This window comes from Pavona decussata, unplaced genomic scaffold, assembly GCF_977016875.1.
Source record: "Pavona decussata unplaced genomic scaffold, jaPavDecu1.1 SCAFFOLD_78, whole genome shotgun sequence".
In the NCBI taxonomy this organism is placed as follows: domain Eukaryota; kingdom Metazoa; phylum Cnidaria; class Anthozoa; order Scleractinia; family Agariciidae; genus Pavona; species Pavona decussata.
The window spans coordinates 2,254,544-2,281,383 of NW_028145496.1; the positions used below are offsets into that span (position 1 = coordinate 2,254,544).

The window sequence follows — 26,840 nt, forward strand, 5'->3', positions numbered from 1 at the left end:
ATGGCTGAAGACGGTATAACCGCAAACAAATCTCTTCCCCTACGAACTACGGTTCACAGCGCGGATAAGAGAACAACCAATACCATACCGCTAAACGTGACAGGCGCGACAAATCTGCCCAGCAACGGTAACTCTACACCACTTTCTGTAAGTAGAACCCAAAAGGGTTTTTAAGTGTTGACAAGTACAACACTCATCATGGAGTCGTTTACGGTTAGTGCGTGCATTCGAGGATTTCATGTTTACAGTGCAATATGGAAACCTCAACAAGGGGAGAATTTGAGTTGCTACCAAGAGCCTAAAAATATGTACGACATGTACGCCGTCGCAGTCAAAAAGACATTCAGTGGTCGTCAACTTGGAATACCCTACTACTTCTCACTTGGCGATGATGTTTACCGAGAGTAAAAAATTGTTGGCCACATACCACAATACATATCAAGATTTGCTTGGTATTTCATCGAACACGGGGGAATCATCAGTGCAAAGGTTACGGGATCACCGACTTTCTCCAGAGATCTTCCACAGGGTGGCCGACATGTTCTAGCTGAACTGATCTTTTCCTGTGCAGACGCAAAACTGCTTTGTAGGTGTCAAGAATGCTTTGCCATTATCAATTACGTCTTCCCCTAGTCTATCCACCTTCAAAAGAAAGCTTCTTGATTTCCTCAGTTAATTGCATGAAACGTCTGACTCTGTTATGTCTTTATAGTCTTACCACCACCGTATGTTAAAAAATCTCAATACAATGTCTTTACTGGTCTTAAAGTCCCAACATATCTCCGAGGAGACCTCTCAGTATAAGCCCGGGGGTTTCTTGAGGTCTCCTCGCCACTTCTTACTTCTTTTACTATTATTATTTACTCTAAACTTATGTACTTGTAATCCTAGTCTATTATTCATTGTAACTTTCTATGTTTGTATGTCGTGGTGAATAAATAAATAAATAAATAAATAAATAATAAAAAAAAAGAACTTGTTACCAAGAATCTCTCTGGATTATTTGGTAATCCCCAAATAGCCAACAAATCACTCTTTGTTACCGTCACGACAGAAAGTGAGTCCGAAGATGAAGAGTACGACCTGACCAACGACTCACAAAATGAAGAGCGCACAGACTCGTATCGTGCAGCAGACCAACCATGTTCGAGTGGCGCTTCTGCGGCGGCCTGCACAGAAGTTATTTCAATTCTTGAAACTTCAACTGAACAAGAAAGTGTTATTATTATCGACTGAGTCTGCCTCATTGCTTTACAGTTTGGTATAGTTTTGCATTTTAGCAGGCCGTTCCCGTTTAGATCTCAAAGTTGTATACTACATTTTGACTCGAAATCTCCTCTGTATGCCTAGAAACGTTCAGCTACGGTAATTCAAACATTCATACTGCTTTCTTGTAAAATAATAAACGGTAATACCGGTGACGGTCGTGGAAAACCTTATTAACGAAAGAATGTTTTGTTGTGTATTGTAGGGATAGGCTTTTGTTTTGTTTTGCTGTTGTTCAGTCCCTTTGTGCAGTAAGATATTGCAGTGATTACCGTAACATGTAAGAAGAGTAAACAAACCGTACAATAAAAGTTAAAAAAAAACCGTATCAAAGTTTCTTCCACTTAAATATTCTGCTACTTGAACACAGAATCGCAAAAATTAGTTCCCACCAGAAATTTCAGTCATCTCGAAGCGCAAAAATTTGTTCCCACAAACCACAAAAAATCGCCAATCCGTAAAATAAAACTCCCGCAAAATTTCCATGCTACACGGTATATGTGTTGGCTTTAATTATATCAGGTAACTCTAAATTCAACTAACAGAAAAGATGCCGCATCAAATACAGTGACAGATATAATTTCCTAATGCATCATTTTTTTTAGTTCTTGAATTATCAGTTATTGAAGACATTTATTGGCAGAGAGGCCCCAAAACAAACACCGGGTACAATTAGGTTATGCAAATAACTGCAGGAGTAAAATACATAGATTATTCAGATCGTCTTCTTTCTTTCTTTCTTTCTTTCTTTTTTTTTTTTTTTTAATGTAGCCACAGAATATGTTTTTACAACCTGGAGCGCCAAAGGGGAAAGTGGGCCGAGTAGCACGTCTGGGTACTCAGGAACACTACTGGAGGATAAAGTCATTTTACAGAACGGAATCTAAATTTGGACTGTTCCCGTGTCAGGAAACTACGTCATTGAAGCTTCAGGCGTTTTCGGGGCTAATGGCACGTTACATAGGATCCCGCCAACTCCACCGATTCCTTGGAGGCTAGGTGGCCTAGGAGCAAGGATGAGAGGAACTTTCCAACTTGTTCGAGGATTAAAACTTAAAATACTAGTGGGTCAAGTGGGTGCCACAAGCGACAGTTTCGTTGACATTCCAGGGGGAGGGGGTCGGGGAAGTTTTGTCACTCTTATGGATAACACTCCACTAATCATTGCCGGTGGGGGAGGGGGAGGAGGAACAGCTCGCGATAATTTCACAGACGGAGACCCAGGTCAGGCGACAGAGAATGGGACCCGGTGTGATGGCACCAGGGGTAGTGGGGGGCGGGCCTGTAATGCTGAAACAGGGAACATCGATTCCAAGCTAGTTGCAACAGGAGGGGCAGGAATAAGTGGGGATGGCGAAGGGAGAAGTTATCTTGGAACACCACCCCTGTCTTTTATAAATGGGGGAACCGGAGGGTCATGCCCATCAGCTAGTGGAGGCTTTGGTGGGGGTTCGTTTGCCCTTGTACTCGCAGGGAGTAGTTGATAAAAGAGAGAACTGGGACAAAAAAAAAAACTAGCCTTGGGGTGTCTTAAAAATCCCAAGGTCATGAAAAAAATTCCAAAAAAATTCAAAGGGACTTTTCATCTGCTTACGCGGAGGCCGGTTAATGAGAAAAAATCAAAGGGACTTTCCCTCGGCTTAAACTTCCGGTTATTAATGAGAAAAAATCAAAGGGACTTTCCCTCGGCAAGCCGAAATATTTTCACAGAAATTCTGTAAAAATCATTCATTCTCTTTTGAAATCATACTTAACTCCCTCTATAACTATTCCCCCATTTTTAATGGCATCAGCAACTCTATTAGCCGATATTTTCAGTTTCTCCAAGGCTTCCTTTCTTGTGTTGAACTCAAGCCTTTCATTTGAAGATTCAAAAACAAACTTTCTCAATTTTTTACCTTTGGAAGGAAATCCAAAAGCTTTTTTAAGCTCCTCATTAGTGTAGACCATTTTGTTATGAATTCTTTTTTTCTTTGCCATTTTCAAAAGACTCGCATGAATTGGATAAACTTTGATTTCATCACTTTTTGAAATAATTTGGTTTAAATAATCAAGTGATGAACCATTGAAAGAAATTTGAAAAATATCTTTTCCACTCACTAAAATTTTTAATTCAATTTGTTCTTTTTCCATTTTATATATTTTTTTAAAAAATTTATTTTTTCAAAAAAAAAATTTTAAAAAAATTTTTTAAAAAAATATATAAAATGGACAAACTGAAAGTTCCAGAATTAAAAGCTGAAGCAAAAAGGCTTGGACTGAGAAGATTCAGTCGCCTGAGAAAAGCAGAATTAATTGATGTTATCAATCAAGGTCATGAAAGAGAACGAGAAAGATCTCGAAACCTCACACCCATTTTCGATGAACCAATTCCAGAAATAAATTCACAAATTCTCCAACCAACAAGAGCAGTGAAAAAAAATCAAGAACAAAGTCAAAGAAGAAAAGTTGAAGAAGAAAAAAATCGCCAAGAAATCAGAGAACTCGAGGAAATGCTTGGATTGAGAAGGTCAACGAGAAGTCATCCTCCAAAAATCAAAATATCAACACCAGAAGAAATCGAAAAAGATGAAAAAATCACAAAATTGAAAGAAATCAATAGAATAAGAGCAAAAATAACAGAAACAGGTTCAGCATTGAGTGGTTTTGCAAGGCAATTTCGAATTAAAACAGAAGGTAATTTTGACGAAAGTGAATTTTTGCAATTTGTCAAACCAGATGTTTTGCGATTGATGAGAGAAAATCGACAAACAAGGGTGAGACTCATTCTCAATTGCGAGATGACAAGAATTGATTTGACCAACGGAAATGTTTTAACTGTGTATCCATATTTTCATTCCCAAACAATTGAAAATATTGAAGGGACGAATGAATCAGAAATCTTTGACTCAATGATTGAAACAATCGAAGAAAGATTTCAAAATTTCAATAATCAAGGATCAAACTGGGTTCTTGAAAGAGTTCTGTCACTTGACGTTCAAATGACACAATACATTCCACTCAGAGGGAGATCATACATCCCACTACCGAATGTTCTCAAAAACAAAAAAGCAATCATCAACATGAAAAATGATGATAATGAATGTTTCAAATGGTGCATCACCAGAGCTCTTTTTCCTGTCAATAAACATCCTGAAAGAATTGACAAAAATCTCAGGGAAAATTCAAAAAGACTCAATTGGAATGGTCTGAAATTTCCAATTGATGTGAAACAAATAACACATTTTGAAAAATCAAATCAAAACATTTCAATCAATGTCTTTGGATTTCAAGAAGTTGTTTATCCTCTTAAAATATTCAAAGCTCTAGAAAGGCAACACCAAATCAATCTTCTTTTGATTGCTGATGAAGAAAAAAAGCATTATTGTCTCATCAAAGACATGAGCAAGCTGTTGTCAAGTCAAATCACAAAACACAATGGATCAATTCATATTTGTTTAAGATGCTTGAACGCTTTTCAAACAAATGAAAAACTTGAAATTCACAAAGAGATTTGTCAAAGCAATGAATTCATCGAAATGCCAGAAGAGGAAACTTTCATAGAATTCGAAAATCACATTCGTTCACAAAAAATGCCATTTGCCATTTATGCTGATTTTGAGTCTCTTGTTGAACCAATCAGCGGATGTCAACCGAATCCAGAAAAGTGCTTCACCAACCAGTTTCAAAAGCACAAACCTTGTGGATTTTGTTATCACATCAAATGCTCTTTTGATGAAAACCTGTCAAGAACTGTGACATATCGAATGAAAAATGAAGCCCCTGAAGACATATCTCAAATATTTGTTGAAATGATTGAAGATGACGTGACAAGGATTCAAAATATTCCAAAAAAGCCTCTGATTATGCAACAAAATGATTGGGAAGATTTCAAAAATTCAACAAAATGTTGGATCTGCCAGAAAGAATTCGAAGAAAACGAAAAAAAAGTCAGAGACCATTGTCACTTCACTGGGAAATTCCGTGGAGCAGCTCACAACTCATGCAATCTCCGATACAGAAAGCCATGGTTCACTCCAGTGATTTTTCACAATCTTCAAAATTATGACGCTCATCTTTTCGTCAAAAATCTTGGAAAAACTGAAGGTGACATCAGATGCATTCCAAACAATGAGGAAAAATACATTTCATTCACAAAAAAGATAGTTGTTGGTTGTTACATCGACAAAGAAGGAAAAGAACATGAAATCAAACACGACATCAGATTCGTTGACAGCTTCAAATTCATGGCATCTTCTCTTGATGCTTTGGTTAAGAATCTGGAAAGAGATAAAAAGATTGAAACAAAAAAAAGTCTCCTCAAAGAAAAAATCAAGGAAAGACAAAAAACCTTGGAAAAAGAAAAACTGACTCAAGAAGAAAAAGAAGAACTGGGAGAAAAACTTGATCTTCTTTCAAAAAAGGGAGTTTATCCTTATGACTTCATGGACAACTTCAACAAATTTCAAGAAACAAATCTTCCCCCAAAAGAAAATTTTATTCAAAACTCAACGATGAACACATCACACAACAAGACTTTGAGCATGCTCAAAAAGTTTGGAAAACTTTCAACTGCAAAAACATGGGAGATTTTCACGACCTTTATCTCAAAACAGATGTTCTTCTTCTTGCTGATGTTTTCGAGGAATTCAGGAATGTTTGCCTTGAAAACTATGAACTCGATCCAGCATGGTATTTCACATCCCCTGGCCTTGCATGGGATGCATCTTTGAAGAAAACACAAGTCAAACTCGAACTTCTCACAGACATTGACATGCTTCAAATGATTGAAAAAGGCACCAGAGGCGGCGTTTCAGTGATTTCAAACAGACTTGGAAAAGCAAACAACAAATACATGGGAAAAGATTTCAACCCAGAAAAACCTTCAACATTTATCCCTTATCTTGACGCAAACAACCTTTATGGCTGGGCAATGTGTGAGCCTTTGCCTGTTGGAGGATTTGAATGGGTTGATGAAAAAGAATTTGAAAATTGGCAAAATTTTCCTTGCATTCTTGAAGTTGACTTAGATTACCCAAAAGAACTTTATGACCTCCACAATGATCTTCCACTTGCTCCTGAGAGAATAATTGTTAATGGAGTTGAAAAACTAATTCCAACTCTAAACAACAAAGAAAAGTATGTGATTCATCACAGAAATCTCAAACAATATCTCAAAATGGGACTCAAACTGAAAAAGATTCACAGAATCATCAAATTCAAAGAAGAACCTTGGTTGAAATCTAATATTGAACTCAACACAAAGCTCAGAGCAAATGGAAAAAATGATTTCGAAAAAGATTTTTTCAAACTCATGAACAATTCTGTTTTTGGAAAAACCATGGAAAACATCAGGAAGAGGGTGGATATCAAATTGGTCAACAACAGAAAGTCAGCATTGCGATTTGCAGCAAAACCAAACTTTGAAAGTTACACAATCTTTGATGAAAATCTGATTGCAATTCACATGAAAAGAGTGAAACTTCTTTTCAACAAACCAGTTTATTGTGGAATGTCGATTCTTGACGTCTCAAAAACTCTTGTTTTTGACTTTCATTATGATTACATCAAACCAAAGTTCAAAGAAAAAGCAAAACTCCTTTTCACCGACACTGATTCTCTTTGTTATGAAATTGAAACAGAGGACTTTTTCAAGGATATTTCTCAGGATGTTTTTGAAAAGTTTGACACATCAAATTTTCCAAAGATTCACCCATCAGGAATCAAAACTGGAGTCAACAAAAAAGTCATTGGAATGATGAAAGACGAAGCTGGAGGAAAAATCATTGAAGAGTTTGTTGGACTCAGGGCAAAACTTTATTCTGTGAAAATGCATGAAGGAAAGGAAGAAAAAAAGTGCAAAGGAATCAAAAAATCAGTCATCAAAAAAACAATCACTCACCAAGATTACAAAGATTGTCTCATTTCAGGAAAAAAACAAATGAGATCAATGAATATCATCAGATCACATAAACACGAAATTTTCACAGAAACAGTCAACAAGATTGCTCTTTCTGCAAATGATGATAAGAGAATCATCAGAGAGGATGGAATTCACACGTTTGCACATGGGCATGCCGCCCTTGCGGCTGACTCTTCGAGTCTTTATAAAATAACAAAATGAATCCAGAAAACATTCCATTCAATGCTTTGATTGTTGGTCCAACAAATTCAGGAAAAACAACTTTTATTGTGAATCTTCTCAAAGAAACATTCAATCAAAAATTTGATTTTATTTTTCTCCTTTGTCCAACATTCATCAACAACAAAACCTGGGATAATTTTGCTGAGAATGACAAAGATTTTTTCATTATAATCCCAGAACATCATCACATCAATCAATGGCTCCAATTAATCTCCTTTGCCTTTGAAGGAACAAACACATTGATCATTCTCGATGATTGCGCTTCATCAAAAGATGTGAAAAAAAGGACAAATGAACTTGTGAAACTTGCTTTTTCTGCAAGACATTCAGGAATCAGCGTTTGGGTTCTCACTCAACAAATGTCAAGCATAGCAAAACCTTTCAGAGAAAACATTGCTTCTTTGATTCTTTTTTTCACCCCATCAGCAAAAGACATGAAAACAGTTTTCGAAGAATTCGCAGGAGATTTGACAAAAGATGAAAAGGAAAAATACATGAAAGAGTTGAAAGAAGTCAAATTTTCTCATCTTGTTTTCTCCCTCAGACATCCTTTTGAAATTTCTTTGAACTGAAAAAAATTTCCACTTCATTTAAAATGGAAATCCAAGCGAACGAATCAATTAATGAAGTCATGTCACTTCTTGAAACTGAACCCCAACCAATTGAAACAGATCACAGAGAAAATCTTGCCATTTTGGCAGCAAGTGGTCAATGCAAGGAAATGATTGGAGTTGAACTCACACAAGATCAAATCAAAAGACTTTCAAAGAAAGATGTTGAAAAATATTTCAAAAGATACGAAGCTTCTTTGTCTTCAAAAACTTGCGGTGCAATTGTTGAAACATTTTTGCAAGCCAGTGCAAAAGCACTTTGTTTTTTTCTTCCTCTTGACCAAGAAAAGTTTTTGAATGGGTTGAAAAATGATTTCATTGTGAACAGAGAACTCAATTTGATTGCTGGAAGTCTTTATTTGAAATACGGAAAATACATGGCTGCTGCGAGTGCAAGTCTTTTGGCAGCAAACAGTTTGAAACTTGAAGAAGCGAACAAAGTGAGCGCGCGAAGCGAAGAAGTGAAGAGAAGCGAAGAACCTGTGAAAGAAATTGAAGAAGAACTTGAAAAAGAACTTGAAAAGAACCTGTGAAAGAAATTGAAGAAGAACTTGATAAGACCCTGTGAAAGAAATTGAATAAGAACCTGAGAAATAACTTGAAAAAAATTCAAAAAAATTCAAAAAAAATTTTTTTTTTATTTTTTAATAAAATGGAAAGTCTTCAAACATTATCAGCAAGAGTTCTTGCAAAAAATGATTTCAACGAAAATTTTTTTCACAAAAAACTCATGTGTCATTGGGAAATCAGAAATGCAAAAAAACAAGAAAATTTCGATCAATTCAGTGTTTATAAAAATTTATGTTTGGAAATTGAAGATCATCTTGATTACATTGATGATTTATATCGACGCATGTTCTCATTAAACAAAAGGTGCAGTTAAAGCGCGAGCTTTGTTGAAAACACTGTTACTAGCAGATTTCCCAGAAGCGAGAATAACAGACAACTTTGTTGGAATAAATTTGGCCACGGTTTGTGGCAAGTTTAATTGAACAAATTATCAAACTCATAAAACAGCAATAAAAATTAAAGTACAATCTCCTGTTGATAAATGGGGCGACAAAATTTCGCCTTGGTTGGACTCTGCCCACGCATAAAGAGAAAACGTTAACGTAACAGGTGGTGAAAATGGGGAGGAGGTGGGAAAGAGATTTCTGGGGATCTGTTCAATCTGATGGCGAGGAGAAGAAGGAAGACTACCTCGGAAAAATTTCTATTTCATAACCACGCTTTATCATTTGCTCTAAGCTCATTGGCTACCTTACGGTGCTATCCGCACCTGGTACGACCCACCTCCACCGGATTATCACGTGAACACCACGCCTCGATATAAATTACATTATGTCGGGCCATAATGTTTGGTTTTATATCGACGCATGTTCTCATTAAACAAAAGGTGCAGTTAAAGCGCGAGCTTTGTTGAAAACACTGTTACTAGCAGATTTCCCAGAAGCGAGAATAACAGACAACTTTGTTGGAATAAATTTGGCCACGGTTTGTGGCAAGTTTAATTGAACAAATTATCAAACTCATAAAACAGCAATAAAAATTAAAGTACAATCTCCTGTTGATAAATGGGGCGACAAAATTTCGCCACAAGCCACACTATGTGGCTTAAGCCCCAACGAAAAACAAAGCTCGCACTCAACGACGGAAATGGCAATGTAATGAGGTGAGAAGGCGTGCCGAGTCGCAGCCCATTGTCTGACCGACTCCACAGGCATCCCCACCCACTGCGGATAGAACCCAAAAGTGACATATCACTTGAGACCGAAAGATACATGTCTAACGAGTTGCAGCCCAATGACTGACCAACGCAAAAAAGTCTAAGAATAACAACAACTGAAGGCCGTAAACGTTGCTCCCTTGGGACAACGGAAATACATATAGAATAACATAGTCAATAAAGGTAGAACGAACGTGAACACAAAAGAAATAAAATTAAAATCAGGAAAGAAGTGATAATGCAAGCCGAGTCGCAGCCCAGTGTCTGACCGACTCAACAGGCATCCAAACTTTGAAAGTAATGTCTAACAAATTCAAAACGGGTAGTGACAGCATTATAGCAGCCCCTGTCTGAACTAACATGCTGTATATAATGGCCATGTTAAAAGGCTTGGCGTGAAAAACCCCATGTGCAAAATTAGTTCGCCTGAAGAACTTCCGACCTCAAATAGACTTTAAAAGCATCGGATTTCCAACGACCCAGAGCACGGATTTGCGCATCAGAATAGCCCCGATCAGCGGCATGACAAGCACCGCCGATACGAAAACTATGACTTTTATAGCGACTGGTGTCTAAACCACAATAAGCTAAGCACCGCTGTAGTTCGATATTGAATTGGTGAGCAGAAATTGGACTCATATCGGCGTGACAAAATAGCGGACCAGAACCATGTCCCCGCAATTGGCAGTATTGAATAAGGGCTTGGACCGGGCAAAATGTGGAAGAAACATCCCGAGTGATTAGAATATCAAATGGACGACGACTAGTGTTGTGCTTCTACTCTGAAATCGTAATTTTCGCCGTGTGAATATGGCCATCGTTGGACAAAAGGGTCAGATTACGATACTGGATAACCGTAGGCGCAAATCGGGTGCTCTTGGCAGTCAGTTCTCCGATGCGAAATAAGCCGTAAAACGCCACTAGAAACATCGCCGAAAAAAGAGAACGCTGAAATGCCGAAGAATTAGTAAGGCTAAGGGCACGAACGAGCTGATGCAAAACAGGTCGAGTCACCGGAAGACGGATATCAACAGGATGTCGACGGCTAAGAGCCGTTAACAGTTTTTGAATTAAAAACGATTTCGTAGGGTCTGGGTGGCCTTGTAATTTGTGTACGTAGGAAATAGCTGAAAGATACGAACTAATGGTGGAAAAGGCCAATTTACGAAATGTAAGATAAGAAATAAAAAGAGGAATGCATGCTCGAGGTAGTGGTAAAGGAGGATCTCCGGAATCATAAAAGTGAACGTAAAATTGGCGGAAAACAGTCCACGCACGCTGGTACGTGCGACGCGAGCTGGCTGTCAGAGAGGAGCTTAAGAGACTTCTTAAGTTAGCACCCAATTCTTCGGCATTAGGTTCTCGGGTAGTGGAGTGGGATTTTCGTCGGCTTCTGGAAATATGGCCTTGAAGTTCTCTACCTGGGAACGGAAAATGTAATCGGCGCTAGAATTTTGTAACCCAGGAATATGACGGGCTTGAAAGAAAATATGATGTCTAAGGCAACTTAACACTAGATCTCTTAAGAGCACCATGATGTCCTGGTGTTTCGATGTCTGCTTATTGATAATGTCAACCACTGCGGCATTGTCTGAGAAAAATATGATACGCTTATCTGCCATGAGTGACCCCCAGACGTGGACGGCAATAACAATAGGAAAAAGTTCTAAAAAGGCTATGTTAAAGGTTTTCCACATCTCGGGCCAAAGACCCTGTAGCCAATGGCATCCAAAAACCGCACCAAATCCTATAGAACCAGCCGCATCAGTATAAAGATGAAGGGTGTCGGAAGTTTCCCAAATATCGCTAAAGAAAAAGGATTTACCATTAAATTCGTCCAAAAACCGAAGCCAAACCAAGATATCTAATTTGGCACCCTTCGAAAGACGAATGTGATGATGCGGCTTTTGGATGCCTTTGGTAAGATCGATCAAGCGGCGGAGAAAAGCGCGGCCAGGCGTGACAACAATGCACGTGAAATTCAGTAAACCAATTAAGGATTGAAGTTCTTTTTGGGTGACTGTTCGACGCGTGTAGAAATTGCGTAACATTAAGCGACATTTGAGAAGCTTGTCGTCAGGTAGACGGGCCTCAAAGCGTATGGAATCAAGTGTTATTCCGGCAAACTGTAATACCGTGGCTGGACCGACAGTTTTCTCCGGCGCAAGAGGGACGCCAATATGATTACACATTAAGATAAAATTTTTCAAGTCACGGTCGCATTGATCTCTAGTTTTGGCGATGAAAAGAAAATCGTCTAAGATGTGCAAAACCGCGCAAGCACCGAAATGGTTAAGAGATAACCATTCAAGTGCCGTACTAAAGGATTCAAAAATAGCACATGAACTAGACAATCCCATGGCAAGAGTTCTGTCAAAATAGTATAAATTATCCCAGCGGATGCCTAATAAGGGATAGTCAGCGGGATGAATAGGGATAATGCGAAAAGCAGACTTCACATCAGTTTTGGCCATAAAACAACCCCTCCCTAAACGTTTGATTAACTTCGTCGCGTCGCCCACCGAGGCATACTTAACTGTTGAACAATAATCAGGAATAAAGTCATTGACAGAAGAGCCCTTTGGATATGATAAGTGGTGAATCAATCGGAACTCGGATGGGTCTTTTTTAGGAACAAGGCCTATGGGCGAAGTGTGAAAATTTGAAAAGGGGGGAGTTGTAAAAGGACCAACTATACGTCCCGCATCACATTCCTTCTGTAACTTAGCACTAGTGACTCCCGGAAGGTCTAAAGCACTCCTGAGATTGGGGCAATCCAAAGCACACCGTTCACCAACAAAATTTATTCGAAAGCCAAAACGAAAACCCTCAACAAGATAATTGCTTAAAGCGTGATTATAACCCTGTAGCAAAATTTCAAGACGATCCACGTTTACTGGTGTTACTGGCGGACTGTGAAGAACCCTGCGTTTGAGTTCCTCCTCGCGCGCCTTTAAAAGGGGTTCGGGTTTGGGGTGCAGAACATTGGCTACCCGGATGTTGTGCCCCACACTTAAAACACTCATGTTTGAACTCACAGCCCGAACAGTGCTTACCGGCTTGGAACGCCCAACAAGTTCCTTTTGGGAAGAATTGCGAACGAAACCGGGAACGATTCTGCACAGCTGGTTTGTTAGTGGACGGTTGTGCTCTGCGAAAACTACTAGATGCCCGTAACCACAATTCCCAGTGTGTTTGATCCCAGGGGTATTGCTCTGGGGCTGATTGCCTTAAATACCGAAACTGTTCGTCATACCAAATCCAATCCCCAGCCTTGTGAGCCAAATCCCTTACTACGTCACAGTATTTCATCAACAGGGGGGTCTCCGCCTTAAATTTCTCAGAATAAACAGAAACAAAAATAGTAAAAGCAGAGACCCATTGGTGGATAGATTGAATCCGCTTGGAATTATGTAAGGGTTCTAGTGTTAACTGGGGGTGGATAACAGATCCTACTGAGGGTGACATAGAAAGGGAATATTTCCCTTCGTTGTGAGGGGAAGAGGATAATAACGCCCCAAAATCTACATATTCGTTGGCGAATATTTTCGCTTTCAGTTTAGAGCTAACCCTAGCACTTAGAGGGACAGATACACTCGTGAACGTCGTCTTCGGCCGTGAATCAGAAGAAAATACGGGAGAGGGTACGCCCCCTGTTTCAGTACCTGACGAGTTGTCCTGGATTATATCAATCACCTCCGCACTGACTGCGTCATCAAGAGCGCCAGAGGAACCCTGGGGAGACACAGGCAAAACGGCTGGTGGAGGTCTACTGCTTTCGAGAAGAACAGCTAGATTTTCTGGCGAGAAGGCAGTCTTTATGGCTTGAGAAACCACGGCAGATATGGTTGATGAAATGGCGGAAACGTCCAAGGAAACTGTGCCTCGGGTCAAAGAGGTGTCGTCAACACGGACTGGAACGCTCTCGGAAACTGTGTTCACTATGGAGGCTCGAGGTCTTTTGGCTCGTGTTGAAGTTGCAGAAGCCGTGGAAGTCTTAGGGGCGGCACGCTTTTTAGGAGGCATTTCTTACAGAATACAATTGATAATAAAATATGAGAAGGCAGACACAACGCTGGACGTCGGATTACTAAAATAACTGTGACAATGCATGTAACTGTAGCCGCCCGGGATTGTTGTCTGGAAAGGAAACAGAATAGATCTTGCGAGGGGCGTTTTTACGAAAGAAAAAAAAAACAGGAAATGCGCCAAGCCGGCGAGGTAATACGAATCTAATCGAAAGTTAAAAACCAGACCAAACACACAAAGAAGGCCATTTCTGTCAGGAACAAAAACAAGTGCAAAATCACAAAATGCCAAGTGCATTGGACACACCCCTGGAGGGGGCGATCAATAGTTGTACACTGATAAGGCAAAGTGATTGCACAAAAATAACAAAGCCAAGGCCGTCAATTGCACGGTATGTTATAACCGCGACTTGAACATATGTTTCACGGTATGTTATAACCGCGACTTGAACATATTTTGCACGGTATACTATAACCGCGACTTGAACATATTTTGCACGGTATGTTATAACCGCGACTTGAACATATTTTATCCACCAAGCCACACAGGCAATGAACAACACCATGTGTGAACAATAGGCTAGGCGGGAAACAAAACACATTGGCCTGGCGAACAAATAAAACTGAAATGGCGAGAAAATTGCAAATTGAGAGCAAATTGATGAAGTAGAGCAAACTAATTTTTGGCCTGTACAGACCGCAAGCATCGTAAAACCGCCCCTCTCAAGCTACGAAAAAATTTGTAGTGACCTAAAGAGTTGAGGTGAACGCCGTCCCGTGCTAGAAAGCGTGATTTACAATTCCAAAAGCCTCGGTGTCGCCAATAAACAACGTAAGGGAGCGGCTCCAATACGACCTTTAGATACTTAGTTAATAACTTCACTTGGTTATTAAATAGAGGAGCATCCCTGCGAAAAATCGTCTGGCAAACACAGACCAGCCGCACACCGTATGACTCATATAGCAAACGAGTTAGATCCTCAAGAGCCGAGCCAGTTTCAACGGCGGATAGGGTTGAAAGATCATTTGTACCCAATTGTAAAACAACAATGTCCGGGGCAAAGGACTGAACTATCGTCAAATCATATTGAATAACTTTAGCAATTGTTCTTCCCCCTATGCCATGCCATTTGATACAAAGATCCCCAGGTATGTGTAAGTTTTCCGTAAATTTTTGGTTAAAATTGTGACAAAGAAAATCGTGGAAACGGCGAATAAACGAGTGGCCGAGAACTAAAACACGTGTCTTTGCCATAATAGAAAGCAAGAGGGAAATCCAAAATTTGAACCAAATATAAACTAAAGGAGTTTAGATCTCCAATAATTGAGAAAGAAAACAATTAATGAGCTACTTGCCTGAAAAAGGATTTCTTGGCGATCTGTTAAAGAGATTTCTGGGGATCTGTTCAATCTGATGGCGAGGAGAAGAAGGAAGACTACCTCGGAAAAATTTCTATTTCATAACCACGCTTTATCATTTGCTCTAAGCTCATTGGCTACCTTACGGTGCTATCCGCACCTGGTACGACCCACCTCCACCGGATTATCACGTGAACACCACGCCTCGATATAAATTACATTATGTCGGGCCATAATGTTTGGTTTTATGTCAAAATTATTACCTGCCAGAAATCCAATTTATTTATTTTGTGGGCATCAAAACTTCGAATGAATTCATTGATTTTTTAGAATATTTGAATTGTGAAGAATCGAAAATCAAAGAAAAAATGCAAAAAAAAGAATCAATGGAAGAAAAATTGATAGAAAAACTTTCAAAAATTGAAAGAGAGGATGAAATTGATCAAATTCGTATTTCATTTTTTGATTTGTATTTTGGTAAAGATTATTCATTCCAAATTAGAATGATAAAAAAAGATTTTTTGAATGATCCTTATATTTTTTATGACTGATTTCATTTGGTTTCCAAATGAAATTCAATAAAAGACATTCAAAGAATCATTTGCTTGTTGATAATATTTTCTCATTCCATCAAAATCATCCAAATAATTCTTACCAACATAACCATGAAATGAATCTTGAATTTCTTCAATTTTGAATTCTTTGAGTTTTTCACTGAGTTCTTCTTCCATTTTTTCTTTTTTATTTTGTTTTTCGATAATTAATGGCATATTTTCTTCAATTATTTCATCAAGTTCTTTTAATTTTTTTTGAAGAAATTCAAGGGTATCTATTCTGTCAAATGCAAGAAAAAATGCATGTTCATGAAAATTTAAACAATTTTCCCTTGCAACATTCAAATCTTCTTCAATTTCAAGGGAAAAATTTTTGTATTTTTCAAATTCACACAAAATGTTTTGTTTTTTGATTTCCTGATGGCATATGGTTTTTTTGGGAAAAAAGTTCTCGTTGAAATTGTTTTTTGCAAGAACTCTTGCTGATAATGTTTGAAGACTTTCCATTTTATTAAAAAATAAAAAAAAATTATGAAAATTATTTCATTATTATTTGCATTGATTTTAACAAAAGAAAAAGAGAAACGGAATAACCAACAAACTTGTGAAAGAAAGGAGTTTTTTTCTCATTTTTAACAAGTTTTTCAATATCCTTCAAGACATCCTTTTTCAACCTCATCTCGTGTTTGAGTCTGTCATTAAAGACTTGCATGAGTCTTGTTTTTGTTTCACCCGTTTGGTTTCGGAAGAAATGAAATGTTGACTCATGATTTTCTTGAAGATCGTCTTTTTCAAGATATTGCTGATGCCTTTGTCTGTTTTCTTCTGATTCATTTTTGAAATATTCCAAAAGCACTACAAGTTCTTCTTTGTTTAATTTTTCCATTTTAAATGAAATGACAAGAAATTGAAAAATCATTTAAAATGGACACTCAAGAAGTTAAAGAACCTGAAAAAATTAAAGAACCTCAAACAAGTTCTGAAAAGAAAGAAGCTGATTCTGAACAAATCACAACAACAACAAAACAAACAGTTCCGAAAAATCCAGGAAGAATTGCAGCTGGAAAAAAACTTGCTGAACACAACAAAAAAGCACGTGAAGCAAAGAAAAAAGCAAAAGAAGTCACGAGAACAGACACTAAAAGAGGAGAACAAAAAGAAAACCCTCCAACTGAAAACGAAAGCGAACAAAAAAGCTCATTTTCACTCACTCAAGTTCTTTCTGTTGCCAGCATTGTTGTTTCACTTGTAGGATTGTATTACAAGAGAGAGGAATTGAAACATCTTTTCAAAAATGAAAGCAAAGTGAAAAGAGAAAGGAGTGAAAAATCACAAAAACAATTGATTGATCATATGGTAGAAGTTGAGAGGAAAAATATTGAAGTCCCACATAGTGGGACGCAGCAAGCTGCAACAAAAAAATCTCCAAAATTAAAACAAATGGATTAATTTGTTTTCTGAAATAAAATGTCAGACAATAAACTCGTGAAAACAATGACTGATGCTGCAACAATCACTGGATTGGCTGCAGGATTTGGATGGATTGCAAAGAAAGTAATCAAAGAACCAATGACTTCTGATCCTTCCTCAAATCTCATGAATTATGTGAAATTCACTGTCATAATTGCTGCCTCATTAGCAACAAAAGATTATCTTGAAAAACAAAAAATATTGCCAAGTTAAAATGGCAAGCATCGCAATCATGATTGGAGGAGCAATAATCAATGCAACCGCCTTTGTTGGTGGATCATATCTCGCAAAATTTATTTCTGGAGATTCAGAATCAGCCTCACTCGAGGAAAAAAAGAGACACAACCTGGCGGTTGAAAAATATCAAAAAGAACTCGAAAAATACGAAGAAAATCGAGCAAAACTGAATGATTGGATTCAAACAAATGACAGAATAAAAGATGAAGCAAAACAAAATTTCACAAACACTGACTTTGCTTTGAAGCTTTATAACAAGGTTCATCAACAAAAAATTGAGCATCTCAAGGAACCCCAATTTTCAGACTTTTACCAACCAAGCGAATCTCAAAAACAGGGAGAGTTAATCTTTGTTGGAACATCAGCTTTGGCTATTGGATTTGCAGCAAGTCATTTCCTTTAAAAATGTCAAACAAAAAACTCTCAAAAATTTATTATTCCCCAAAAGGATATTGGAAAGGTCTTCAAGCAGCGAAAAAACTTTCTCAAGAAGCCAATGTTCCAGAAGATGAAGTGAAACTTTGGTTGATGAAACAAGCAATTTGGCAAATCTATCTGCCTGTTCCAAAAAACATCCAAAGACCAACATTTGATGTTGAATTTCCCAATGCAGTTCATCAAGCTGATCTTCTCTTTCTTCCTCACGACAAACTCCCAAGAGGGAGAAAGATTTTCAAATATGCTCTCACAGTTGTTGATGTTGCAAGCAGGTTCAAAGCTGCTGAACCTCTCACTTCAAAAGATTCATCTGAAGTTTCAAAGGCTTTTCAGAAAATTTACAAAGGACCTTTGAAATGGCCAAAAATTCTTCAAGTTGATCCAGGAAGAGAATTCATGGGTGATGTCACAAAGGAAATGTCAAAACATGAAACAAGAATCAGAAGAGGAAATCCAAATGTTCACCGTGATCAAGGAATTGTTGAGAGATTCAATCGAACTTTGGGTGAAAGACTTTTCAGTTTTCAATATTCCCAAGAAATGAACTTTAAATCTGGTGAAAGATCCACGGAATGGGTGAAAAGGCTTCCAGAAGTTGTGAAAGCATTGAACAATGAAACAACTCGACTGACAGGAAAGAAACCAATTGACGCAATCAGAGAAAAGGTGGTTGATTCAAAGAAACCAAATTATTCAAGACCTGTTGGAAAAAATGAAAAGAGACTCGATTCTTCAGTCAACGTGAGGTTTCTTTTTGCTCCTGGTGAACTTGAAGGAGGCCAAAGAAGAGCAACTGATCCGAATTGGTCTCTGAAAGTTTTTTCAATTGACAGAGCAATTGTGAATGAAAAAGAACCGGTTCTTTATTATTTGAAAGATGGTCCAAAAAGAGGATTCGTCAGAGAAGAGTTAATGATTGTTCCTCCTGGAACTGAATTGCCTCCGGTTTGAAATTTCTTTTGAAAAATTCAAAAGAAATTCAGTATGTCACACTCTCAAGCTCTTTGTTCAAAATGTTGAATTGCGCATCTGCCAAGATGAAGATGTGGCATTTGACATTTCCTGAACCACTTGCTTTTCTTTTGATTGACAAATAAACACCATCTTTTGTGTTAACCAATCTCATTCCACTTCCATGAAGATCATTGTCTTTCATGCTCCTGAGATCGATGAACAATGCAAACTTGTCTCCAGCAAAGAATTCAGTTGCGTTCATTGAAGAATTTTCCTTTCCAAATCTTCTGAAAACTTCATCAAACATGTCTCTTGTTTTCATGCCTTGACTGAAAATCTTGTTTGGAACTCCATTCACGTCAACTTTCACCTCTGTGATGTCAGGATTGAATGTTTTTTCTGAATCTCTTGCACCTGCAGTGGAAGGTTCGAAGAAAAGGAGGAGGATTCCCTTCATTGATCTTCTCGGAACATTGATTGACTCGTTGATAATTGAGTCTGTTCCCTTTGCAAATGTGATTGTTTTGTGATGAGTGACATGCTCAAACATGAAACGATCTCCGTTGAGAAGATTTGAATTGACTTCATCTGAAAGCTTTTTGCTTTGAATAACCTCATATTCAAGCTGAATGTTTGTCAATTCATATGCAAGTTTTGTTGCATCCGATCCCTTCACAACACCGCTTGCAGGAGCAAGGGTCAATTCAAAAACCAGTTCATCAGACAAGGCTCTTGGATAAAAAACTCCGTGATCTTTCAAAATTTCATGATCGAGTCTGATTCTGTATTTGCTTTTGAAGATATCATTGAGCTTGTTTTCCTTCACGACTGAAGAAGTTGGTTTGTCTCCAGCATTGGATCTGATTTTTGAGAGAGCCTCAGATTGAATTCCCTCACTCAACATGTTTTCTCGTTCGTGTTTTGTCAAAAAAAGATCTTCCCATAGCTTGAAAAGATCCCAACCGTCTGTGTCAACGAGAATTTCTCCAGCAAACTTGATTTTCAATCTGGAAACCAACGCTCTTGAAACATTGTTCACCAGAAAATTATTTGCATGACCACTCACACCCAAATCAAAAATCAACGCGAGTGAATCTGGAACCAAGACTGTTCCCTCATGAAGCTTTGGGACTGGAATCCTGAGTGTTTCACCTGGGGAAGCCTTGTTTGGGTTGAATGTGACTCTGTGAACAGTTCTGTCTGCCTTGAGTGCGTTTGATGTTTTTTTCTCAAAATTTGGATTGATTTTTTCACTGACTTCCATTTTAATATATTATTTTTAAAATGGCAGAATACATTCCTTTAGGAGATCTTGATCCTGATGAAGAAGATAAAAATGAAGATAAAGATGATGATGATGATGAAGATTCTGATCAAGAAATAAACAATCCCAGTGAAAGTACTCCAAATACAACAATGAACAGAGATTATGGAAAAGAAGGAGCAAGACCAAAAACTGCAGAAACATCTTTCATTGAAGGTGAAACTCAAGGTCGACAAACGTGGGGAGAAGCGCAATCCCTCACAAAAGATGCATGGGATGATCTCAGTATATTATACCCAAATGCAGAAGATGATAAACTTGAAGCTTCGTTTTTCAAAGATAAGATAGAAGTCAGGATGAAAAAAAGTGGGAAAAAATTCTACCCATTAATGACCAAAGAGCAAACAACAGGAAAAGAAAGATTAAACCCACAATTGCCAAAAGAAATATTATCTGCTTTGGGAACTGATGCTGAATCTTTGCTCGCTAAAGATAATTCTGAAATAAGAGAAAACCGGCAGAGACTAAGAGAAGCAGAAAAACAATTGAAACAAGCAGAAAAGAATGCTGAAGAACTCCACAAAAATGCTCAAGAAATCAGAGATTATAGAAACAAACTCGAAAAAACGCAAGCAAAAATTGATGCACTGGAAGAAGAACATGGTTCGAGTCTTGAAAATCAAACAGAATTGCAAAGACTGAAGCAAATGAAAAAGAATTTGCAAAAAGATTTTGAAAATGCAAAAAAAGAAAATGTAGATTTGCAGAAACAAGTGAAAGCGAAAGAAAAAGAACAAGCAAAAGTTGACAAACTCAAATCTGATCTTGCAAAAAAACAAAAAGAAAGAAACACTCTTGAAGAAAGGCTCAACACGACAAAAACCATCGATGAACTGAATGAAAGAGAGGCTGAACTAAAAAAACAAATTGAAAATGATAAAGTAATCCTAGAAGATGAAAACACTTCTTCCCAACTGAGAGCAGAAGTTGAGGCAAGAGTTGCAGAAAATGAAGAGGAGCTTGCCAGGCTGGGAACACAAATTGAAGAAATAGAAAGAGAAATGCCTCTTCGAGAGAAAATAAAAAACATTTTCAAAAAGTATGGATTCACAGTTGCTGCTGTTTTTCTTGCAGTTGGCACAACAATTGGTGTGATTGTGAATGCGCTCTCAAAAGGACTCAAAGCTGTTGCCAAAGGAGTTGGAAATGGATTGAAAGATCTTGGAAAAAAGCTTGGTCAACTTCTTCCTGGATTGATTGGATCAATCGTGAGTTTCATCTTCAAAACTGCAGGACAAGTTGTTGGATTCCTTGGAAAAAACGCTTGGCTGTTGATTCTTGCTGTTGCAGTTTTCATGGTTGAAAGGTTTCAGAAGAAAGTGAAAAATTGAGTTAAATCCATTGGATTGGACTCATCGAAAAATCCGATAAATGGCAAATGCTCCGAGTGATGCTGCAATGATGACACCAGATTTCAAAGTTTCGTGGTTTGATACTTCTTTTTCTTGACTTTCATTTGATTCCTGAAGTTTTTTTGTGACTGGTGAAGAATCCAAAGGCAGTTTTTTTGTTTTTTGACTTTCATTTTGTTTCTCTTGTGGATTTGAAGGATGTGAATTGGGTCTGTTGGTTTTTGAAGGTCCTCCATCCATCATCCTTACTCCAACTTTTTTCAAGTCTTGATTGACATCAGAGTTGACTCCGAGTTTCATGTTTCCAGTTGCTTTTTTCAGATTGTTGTTGTATCCAACTGTGCTTTGAGTGTTCAGAACAAGATTTGAAGGCATCAACCATGTTCCTGGCGAGATGGCAAGATCAAGCCTGACTTTTGCCTCATCAATCGCAAGCTGAAATCTTTGGATGCTTTTTGACAAGTCAGGCTGTCTGATTGCATCTTCCATGAGGACGAGAAATTCTCTTTGAGCTTCCTTTGCGCCTCCAAATTCACCAAGGATTGATGATCTGACGTTGACTTGTGCTCCAAGAATGCAATAAACGAATGCTTCAATTGATTGATTGAGTCTTGCCATTCCTGCTTGAGAAAGTCCATTGAGAGGTCCGTTTGACATAAAAAATTCGAATTGTTTGTCAGCTCCTTGATCGTTTCTGATGAAATCAATTCTGTTTCCTTTTGCGTCAGTTCCGCCTTCATCGGAGAATCTTTGACTTGATGGGTTTTGAAGGGTTGCTGGAGGATAAGTCCAATGCTTTTGTGCATAGTCTCCTTCTCCTGGATAAAATATGTTAACATATCCAAGTCCAAAATTTTGACCAAAGGTGAATCTGAAATCTGCGTTTGGCGAGATTTGAAATTCTGCACAGATTCTCTTGTATGAAGGAATGTCGAATTTGTTTTCAGTTTGACTGAATGTGGGATCACCTGGGAGAGCAGATTCACTTTGAATTCCTCCCATTTCGAAGAGAATCCTTCTTGTTGTGAAATAAATGTGGAAAAGAAGAAAGGATTTGATTTGAGGTGGGAGTGAATTGACGAGATTTCTTGAAATGCCTGATGCTGTTGTTGCGCACCAAAAGGCAAAGTTGAGTTGTTGCGGCCAATGGTCCATGTTTGGTTGATTCAGCCATTTTCTTGATTCTTTTGCTGTTTTGTGGGTGATCTTTGTTTTCGTGAAAATTTCTCGGAATTTTGTTGTGAAGCTTTCGTTTGGTTTGACAAAAATTTTGATTGGTTGGTTAAGGATTTCCCCAAAAGATTCGGGGATTTTGTCTGAAAATGGAACAGCTGGAACTGGATTTGAAGGATTTGAATTGAGAATTAGCTCGATTGGAAAGCCTCCAAATCCAAGAGCTTTCTTCATTTCAACAGACCAATCTTTGGGGTTGGGTGAAACAATTTGCCAATGTTGACCGGGAACAATAACCAAATTTATTTCAGCTGTTGCATGTGTTTTGTCGGTCATATCAACTTGTGCAACGAATTTGCTGAGGTCAGCGTTGGGAAATTTGGCTTTGAAGTCTCGCCACGCTTTTTCTTCTGCTTGTTCGGAAAGTCTTTTTGCTTCTTTTGGGTGGGAATCTATCCATTTTAACAAGTTTTCCATTTTTTATGTTTTGAAAATAAAATGGTTGTTTTGAATGTTTTGACAAATTCAAATGATCACACCGTTTACTTTGATGAACCAATTGAAAAATTTGGGTTCATCAGGTTGATCAGTTGCTCTTTTTATAATTCTTGGTTTAATTTGAAAGAAAGAGGAGAAATCAGCATATTTGATGACAAAAACGTTAGTGCTGTCAATAGAATTTATCCTGGAAATTACACTCTTTACACAATCGGTAAAGATATAAAGAAAATACTTGAAAAAGAAAACATCAAAGTAAAACTTGATGACCAAAAAGGTCCAATTGTGATTGAAAATCCTCTTGGAAGAAAAGTTATTTTTGATCGTGACCTGACTCATCTTCTTGGTCTGATTGATATCAGTCAGGACGTTTCGCCAAAAGCCCAACGACGGCACGCTCTGAAAAGTGGAGATACCATCATCAATCGTTTGGCTTCATTCAACAACCTCTTCATCAACTGCGATCTCGTTGATAAAAACGAAAATTTTTGCAATGAAAAACCTTCAAATGTTTTGGCGTGTTTTGACATCAAAGGAAGTCCTTTCGAAAGAGTTGAATATTCATCAAAACATAGCCCGTTTCGGAAAATAGCAGGTGGGAAAAAAATAATCGATTCTTTGCGAATCACAGTGACGGAAGAAACTGGTGAGGTCATCGATTTTAATGGGCTTCCGTTGAGATTTGAATTTGAAATTATTTGGGATCTTTTAATAAAATATGAGTGAACAAAATATTATTCCAAGTGCGCCACAACTTTATCCTTCTCTCGAAGCGAACGAAGTGAGCGAGCGAAGCGACGTTGCGCAATTCAGATTGAAAAAGATTTGTGATTGTCAAAAACAACTCGAAGACGAAATTTCTCATTACAAACGAGTCAGCAAAAAGTACAAGAGAGCAGAATCAGTCGCTTCGAAAATAACATCCGTTTCAGTTTTTTTGACAACCGTGTTGGCATCAAGCAGTGTTGGAACTTCATTGAGTGGAATCGGGATTGCTGTCGGAGTTCCTTTGAGTTTGACTGCATTAATTACGACACTCGTTTCATCGGCTTCAATGGCCGGGAGTCAAAATTGCGAGAATAAAGTGCGAAAACATGAAAAGACTATTTCTCTCGCTGAATCGTCGCATTTGTCAATGAGTCGATTGATTTCAAAAGCATTGAAGGATGGATTCATTTCTGATGGTGAGTTTGACTCGATTTTGCGAGAGATTGAAAAATATTTTTCGATGAAAGAGCGTCTTCGAAATAAACAAAGGAAGGATTCAACATTCAAAAACAAACCGACGAAGGCAGTTGATGTTGATGCCTTGAAAGAGGAGATTAAAAAAAATATCAAAAAAAACTCGGATCGCTTCTCGACGTAGCGAGTTAAGAGTTGAATTTGAGAAGAGATCGGGCGGTTTTTCGTTGTTTATTTCAAGAGATAAAACAATTATGTGAAATGATGTAATGCTTTCCCGCTGACGTGTCGAAACTTGGTTAAGCCTTCCATACCTCTGAATCATTTTTACAAATTAACTCAATGTTCACAAAATTCTTTTGAAAAAAGCTAAGAGGAAGTTCACATTTCAAAAGTCTTGGATATTCCAATATCAGTTTGTGAAGTTTCATTAAAAAGTAGGCATGCGACCTTGAGATGTTGATATTGTTTCGCAAAATCACAGCAAATGATTCACGACATAATTCTTTCAACTCTGAAAGAATTTCGCCTTGCATTGAAGAATAAAACAAAATATCTCTATGTGCGTTTCCAACAGCTCTTGATAATGTATTGATGGTTTCCACACAGTCTTCAGGGGAGTCCCTTTTTATCTCAATCTGATGGTAACACTTGCTTCTTTCCTCGTTGACTGAAGACTTCAATGTATATTCAATAACAGCAAAGTTACTTCGTCCTGATGAGGGATTAGATGATGTTACAAGCTCAGGAAATTTCGTCAACATTTCTTTCTTTTCATTTTCGACAAAATCCTCACCATCTGGAAAGCGAATAACAATCCTCTGTGTAAAAGCTTCGAGGTAATTCGCAAATTCGGCGAAACGTTTCTTGTTCATGTCTTTACTGAAATATTCCTTCCCCTTCAAAATCATCTTAAATAAAGAATCTGTCTGATGCATCAGACAATTCCTGATTGGTTGATAGAATCGTACAACTGTCATATAACCTTGAACACAATGTAAATTTACATTTTGATGAACGGCGTTTCCTGACAAGCATATTGAAATTTGCATTTTGCAAAACGGAACAAACTGTCAATCTAAAGTCGCTTCGTGTGACACACATTGTTGCTTGATTGGTTGAAAAAACAAAGACCTGTCACAAAAAAATTTAAAAAATATTTATTTGAAATGGGGGAATAGTTATAGAGGGAGTTAAGTATGATTTCAAAAGAGAATGAATGATTTTCAGAGAATGTCTCTGAAAATATTTCGGCTTGCCGAGGGAAAGTCCCTTTGATTTTTTCTCATTAATAACCGGAAGTTTAAGCCGAGGGAAAGTCCCTTTGATTTTTTCTCATTAACCGGCCTCCGCGTAAGCAGATGAAAAGTCCCTTTGAATTTTTTTGGAATTTTTTTCATGACCTTGGGATTTTTATTTTTTTCGTGACCTTGGGATTTTTAAGACACCCCAAGGCTAGTTTTTTTTTTGTCCCAGTTCTCTCTTTTATCAACTACTCAGGGGGAGGGGGAGGGGGAGGGTATTCAGGTGGGGGAGTAACCGGATCTCAAACGAAAGGTACCGCAGGGGGAGGAAGGTCATATAATATAGGAACAAATCAGCAGAACGTAGCAGGTGTAAATAAAGGCGATGGTAAGGTTATCATTACTTTGATGAGTTTAAGGTGCCAGGTCACCCATGGCCAGTACTTTTGAGAAACACTTAAATAGAGGTTAGATTAAAAAAAAAAAGCATGAAAACAGGAGTGAAAAAAGACATCTACGAAGAATGTAGAAGATTTCATCATCTTAGATCCCTTCAAGGAAATGATAAAAATAACGATAGCAGGGGTTGAAAATATCTCATTACAAACTTTAGTTTGGTGTCACATAGTTTACTTTTGTCGAGCGCTTGTCTCATTTCGGTCAGGTTCACCTAACAAGAACATTTTGAAACTGTAACATGAAATAAACGCGCAAATTGTTTTGCTAAGTGCTAACGGCGTAGTATTAAAAGTCAGCGATTCATCTGTTCGAATCAGTGTGTTCGCGTTTTTAACTTGTCAGAGGCACTTTTTACCTTTAATGCTGGACTTTAACAAGGGCAGACAAACGTATGAAAATTCTGAAAACGCTATTACAGGCTTCTTTCTATTCCAGCCTTAACAAACAAAGTGGAAAAGACAACCCTTTGAACTGGTTTCTTAACGGTTACAATTGACGATTGTTTTATGTGTTCATTCGTTTTTCATTTTATGTTCGCCTCATTTTCAAAATGAGGGAAATCAGTTTCCGTACGAGGGGTTTGACATCACGAAAGAGTTCAAGATGGCGGCATTCTTGTAAAAGTAACACTTCACTTATCGATTACCAATTTTTAGTTAGTAAAATCATTACAAGAATCAAAGGTGACATATTCAGACAGCACGCAAGAAGAAATCAGTTCCGATTTCGCAAAGGTAGTGCTACTAATAGTATAAGTGGATTTACTAAACACACTGAAGTACCAAACAATATTTATTGTGATTGTTGTTACATTTCATGTTCAAATTAAAATATTGCTAAT

The 26,840-nt window shown here is 37.8% G+C and overlaps 2 protein-coding genes and 2 pseudogenes across 5 annotated transcripts in view; 1 reads left to right on the forward strand and 3 right to left on the reverse strand.

Moving 5' to 3' along the window:
• LOC146476315 (adenosine receptor A2b-like) overlaps window positions 1-26,840 on the reverse strand; it is a 90,900-nt gene that overhangs the window by 14,114 nt on the left and 49,946 nt on the right. The gene's annotated exons all lie outside the window — the stretch shown is intronic.
• LOC146476317 (uncharacterized) lies at window positions 1-26,840 on the forward strand (annotated as a pseudogene). The gene is made up of 3 exons (XR_014865643.1): window positions 1-147; window positions 1,977-2,745; window positions 25,809-26,840. The product of XR_014865643.1 is annotated as an uncharacterized LOC146476317 (transcript).
• On the reverse strand, window positions 9,472-11,919 carry LOC146476318 (uncharacterized; annotated as a pseudogene).
• LOC146476319 (uncharacterized) lies at window positions 11,541-15,355 on the reverse strand. The gene has a single exon (XM_085114895.1). It carries the CDS (start codon window positions 13,751-13,753, stop codon window positions 12,605-12,607), a length of 1,149 nt encoding a protein of 382 aa, XP_084971021.1. The 5' UTR covers window positions 13,754-15,355; the 3' UTR covers window positions 11,541-12,604.